Source organism: Poecilia latipinna, unplaced genomic scaffold (assembly GCF_001443285.1).
Source record: "Poecilia latipinna isolate Pla-1442-1.1 unplaced genomic scaffold, P_latipinna-1.0 Scaffold4914, whole genome shotgun sequence".
Lineage (NCBI taxonomy): Eukaryota > Metazoa > Chordata > Actinopteri > Cyprinodontiformes > Poeciliidae > Poecilia > Poecilia latipinna.
Window position 1 is genome coordinate 5,896 of NW_015117530.1, and position 4,991 is coordinate 10,886.

The 4,991-nt window shown below is 40.5% G+C and overlaps 3 gene segments (V, D, J or C); all 3 read right to left on the reverse strand.

Moving 5' to 3' along the window:
- Nucleotides 1-765: 765 nt before the first annotated feature.
- Nucleotides 766-1,459, reverse strand: LOC106943139 (Ig kappa chain V-IV region Len-like). The segment is given in 2 exon segments: nt 766-1,227; nt 1,335-1,459. Coding segments are annotated over 2 exon segments (393 nt in total).
- Nucleotides 1,460-2,018: 559 nt separating this feature from the next.
- On the reverse strand, nt 2,019-2,854 carry LOC106943140 (Ig kappa chain V region 3547-like). The segment is given in 2 exon segments: nt 2,019-2,471; nt 2,579-2,854. Coding segments are annotated over 2 exon segments (384 nt in total).
- An 890-nt stretch (nt 2,855-3,744) lies between these two features.
- On the reverse strand, nt 3,745-4,311 carry LOC106943142 (Ig kappa chain V-IV region Len-like). The segment is given in 2 exon segments: nt 3,745-4,079; nt 4,187-4,311. Coding segments are annotated over 2 exon segments (387 nt in total).
- Nucleotides 4,312-4,991: the final 680 nt, after the last annotated feature.

Sequence of the window (4,991 nt, forward strand, 5' to 3'; positions counted from 1 at the left end):
TCTGGTATGTTTTGGCCATCATCATATTGTAGTCCAGTGCCGGTTAAGGTTCACATTGCTTCATATTTTCCATCAAGCTCTGTAATATTCATGGTGATTGTGTGACAGTGATACTGCTGCAGCAAAGAATCCCAGAAGCATGACACTTCTAACTCCATGCTTCACAGCTGGTATGAGAACCCTGACAGGGAGTGCTGTATTGGTTGAAGACAATGATTTTGTTTCTTTCCGAAAAAAAAAAAAAAAAAAAAAGTTTTTGACTCATCTGTCCAAAGACTTTCATTTCAAATATCATTTTTGGAATATAATTATTCAGGCAAACTTTAGTCTGGCCTTTTTACTTAGAGAGCAAAGCTTTACTGCTTGATCATCTCCCATAACAGAAGCTACATTTGTGCAGTCTCTTCTCTTTTAGAGTCAGCCATGTGTTTAATGACAAAAGCAGCAAGATCTTGCTGTAAGTCCTGTGTTGAAATGTTTGTGTTTTCTGAGACACCAAACATTTTACAATCTGTTCCAGGGTGAAATAGTTTGGACAGCCAGACCTTTGACGCGTTGGTTCACTTGACAGTTTTTCATGCAGTAGAATTGCTGATTCCACATTCTTTTGAAGAATGTGAAATTCTTCTTCAGACTCATGAAACATCATGGTGGGATTTCCTTGGGTCCCACCATGATGTTCACTGCCACTTTAATATGAGGAGCACACAAAGGACACGATCAAACCTCCTTCAAGCTCACACACACAACCACACACATATGTAACCTACAGTGTTTATTTTAGTTTAGCATGGCTTTTATTTCTTGAGGTAACACAATCAGTCTCTGCAGCTGCAGTTCAGTTTCAGTTCATTCTGACTGAGGGAGGTTTTTGTATGACTGTTTTTCACTGTGTGAACACCCACTGGCTGTTGGGGTAATGAAGACTCTGGCAGTAATAAACTGCAGCATCTTCAGCCTGAACTCCACTGATGGTCAGAGTGAAGTCAGAGTTTGATCCTCTGGCTGAAAAACGACTTGGAGTCCCTGATGCTCGAGTGTTAACATTATAAATGAGCAGCTTAGGGGTTTGTCCATCTTTCTGTTGGTACCAGGCAAAACGATAACAGGAACAACCACTGGAATAATAAACATCCTGACTGGTTCTACAGTTGATGTTGACAGGTCCTCCCAGATCAGCTCTCACTGCTGCAGGCTGCTGAGTCACTGTGATCTGACCTCTGACCTCTGGGGACACACACACAAAAACATGCAGCAGCTTCATGGTTTAGTCGGCTTCATTTCAGAGGGACAGATGTTCATAGAGGAGAGGAGTTGGGTTCTCTGGACTTTACCTGTGAAGCAGCAGCAGAGGAGAGTCCAGATGAGGACGCAGATCAAAGTCATGTTTCTGATGATGAGGAGGATTTATGTGTCTTCTGCTGTGATGAAGGACAGCTGTCAGTCATCCAGTGTTCAACTGTCAGGACTATAAACTCTCCCAGAGCGCTGGAGCATGGAGTTGCTGATGCAAAGTGGCTCTATGGAAATGCTGTGACTGAGTCCAGGANTTGGAATATAATTATTCAGGCAAACTTTAGTCTGGCCTTTTTACTTAGAGAGCAAAGCTTTACTGCTTGATCATCTCCCATAACAGAAGTTACATTTGTGCAGTCTCTTCTCTTTTAGAGTCAGCCATGTGTTTAATAACAAAAGCAGCAAGATCTTGCTGCAAGTCCTGCGTTGAAATGTTTGTGTTTTCTGAGACACCAAACATTTTACAATCTGTTCCAGGGTGAAATAGTTTGGACAGCCAGACCTTTGACGCGTTGGTTCACTTGACAGTTTTTCATGCAGTAGAATTGCTGATTCCACATTCTTTTGAAGAATGTGAAATTCTTCTTCAGACTCATGAAACATCATGGTGGGATTTCCTTGGGTCCCACCATGATGTTCACTGCCACTTTAATATGAGGAGCACACAAAGGACACGATCAAACCTCCTTCAAGCTCACACACACAACCACACACATATGTAACCTACAGTGTTTATTTTAGTTTAGCATGGCTTTTATTTCTTGAGGTAACACAATCAGTCTCTGCAGCTGCAGTTCAGTTTCAGTTCATTCTGACTGAGGGAGGTTTTTGTATGACTGTTTTTCACTGTGTGAACACCCACTGGCTGTTGGGGTAATGAAGACTCTGGCAGTAATAAACTGCAGCATCTTCAGCCTGAACTCCACTGATGGTCAGAGTGAAGTCAGAGTTTGATCCACTGCCTGAAAAACGACTTGGAGTCCCTGATGCTCGAGTGCTGGTACGATCAATGAGGAGCTTAGGAGTTTGTCCATCTTTCTGTTGGTACCAGGCTAAACGATGGGAGCTGCCAGAAACATAAACATTCTGACTGGTTCTACAGTTGATGTTGACAGATCCTCCAATATCAGCTCTCACTGCTGCAGGCTGAGTCACTGTGTACTGACCTCTGACCTCTGAGGACACAGAGACAAAAACATGCAGCAGCTTCATGGTTTAGTCGGCTTCATTTCAGAGGGACAGATGTTCATAGAGGAGAGGAGTTGGATTCTCTGGACTTTACCTGTGAAGCAGCAGCAGAGGAGAGTCCAGATGAGGACGCAGATCAAAGTCATGTTTCTGATGATGAGGAGGATTTCTGTGTCTTCTGCTGTGATGAAGGACAGCTGTCAGTCATCCAGTGTTCAACTGTCAGGACTATAAACTCTCCCAGAGCGCTGGAGCATGGAGCTGCTGATGCAAAGTGGCTCTATGGAAATGCTCTGACTGAGTCCAGTAGAGACTAATGTGATGGATTTAAGACAAAGCTCCTATTTATTTTTATGTAGCGTTTACATTTTTTTTTAATCATAATGTTCTACTGTAAATTTGTGATCAAAATATATTTATTTTATCAGAGCTGGCGATGGCAACCAGCCCTCCACTACTCTGCAAGGATAAGCAGGTTTAGACATTAGATAGAATTAAAATCTCTCTGTGACATGTTTTCCATGCAGTATCACACAGACAGCTAAAGTTGTGCGGTCTCTTCTATTTTAGAGTCAATCATGTGTTTTCATATGAATATCAGCAATAGCTTCCTGTAAGTGTCGACATGTTTGTGTTTTCTGTTACTTTTTCAAACATTTCCCCATCTGTTTTCAGGGTGAAATTCAGGACAGTCAGATCTTTGGCATGTTGGTTTACTTTTTGACAGTTTTTCATGATTTTATTTTTTATTTTTATTAATTTATTATTTTTATTTATTTTCACTTGACTTCAAACTCTTTCGCAGCCTTTTTAAAACATTTTTCTGACACAAAAGCTGCTACAGTCTTCTTCCTGATGGAATAAAACATTATGTTCACTCACTTTAACAATCATGAGCACACAAAGTTAAATGTCTGATCAAACCTCCAAATTGTTGAACATGGATATTCTGATCATGCAAAGCTGTGTGATTTCATGTGGGATTAAATGTTGGCCATGTCTCGTTCTCGCCAGATGTTTTCATTTCTTTGATGAATTTAACAACAATATGGTAAAAAATGCAAAATACTGTCATAAATCACTGGTTTATGTTTATTTTTTCATTAACATCTGACTAAGCTATTAATGATTAAACAGTTTTCACTTTAGTTTACATGAATTGCATGACTTTTTTCTCCTTGAAAGAACACAATCAGTCTCTGCAGCTGCAGTTCACTTTCTGTTGATACTGACTGAGGGAGGTTTTTGTACGACGGTTTTTCACTGTGTGAACACCCACTGGCTGCTGATGATATGATAACTCTGACAGTAATAAACTCCAGCATCTTCAGCCTGAACTCCACTGATGGTCAGAGTGAAGTCAGAGTTTGATCCACTGCCTGAAAAACGACTTGGAGTCCCTGATGCTTTAGTGCTGGTATAATAAATGAGGAGCTTAGGAGTTTGTCCATCTTTCTGTTGGTACCAGGCTAAACAGTGCTTACTGCTAGAAAAATAAACATTCTGACTGATCCTACAGTTGATGTTGACAGATACTCCAATATCAGCTCTCAGTGCTGCAGGCTGCTGAGTCACTGTGACCTGCCCTTTGACCTCTGAGGACACAGAGACAAAAACATGCAGCAGCTTCATGGTTTAGTCGGCTTCATTTCAGAGGGACAGATGTTCATAGAGGAGAGGAGTTGGGTTCTCTGGACTTTACCTGTGAAGCAGCAGCAGAGGAGAGTCCAGATGAGGACGCAGATCAAAGTCATGTTTCTGATGATGATGAGGATTTCTATGTCTTCTGCTGTGATGAAGGACAGCTGTCAGTCATCCAGTGTTCAACTGTCATGACTATAAACTCTCCCAGAGCGCTGGAGCATGGAGCTGCTGATGCAAAGTGGCTCTATGGAAATGCTCTGAATGAATCCAGTGGAGACTAAGGTCGATGATGGATTAAAGACAAAGCTCATTATTTCTTAAGTGGTTAAAGGTTTTTTTTTGATAATAATGTTCTATACATTTTGCCTGATAGTAAATTTGTGATCAGAATAATTTTATTTTATCAGAACTGGGTCCTGTATGGTCCTACATGGATCGGGTGGTTTAGACGTAGAACAGAATTTGAAGCTCCTAGTGTGACACGTTTTTTTTGTGCATGAACACACAATTAAACATGGTGACTAAGTGTCTACATAAAGTATAGTTTGTAAGGTGGACATTCTTGTCCAGTTAAATATCTGCTTTTTTGGTGAGTCCACATCTCAGATATGATGTAACTAAATAAGAGGACAGTACATCTCTACCTTTAGATTATTTCTGCTGCATTTCAATGCTTTTTTATCACTGTGATGGGACTTATGCTGACAAAACTGGCTTTTATTCTGTAAAGGATTCATTGTGAGTCTCAGTTCATGAAACAACCTCATCTTCTGTAAATCTTTGATGTCTTTTTTTCCTGATATTTAAAGTTCTAGCTTAATACAATTCCTCTCATTGAGCTCTTGGGTGATTTATGTTACAAG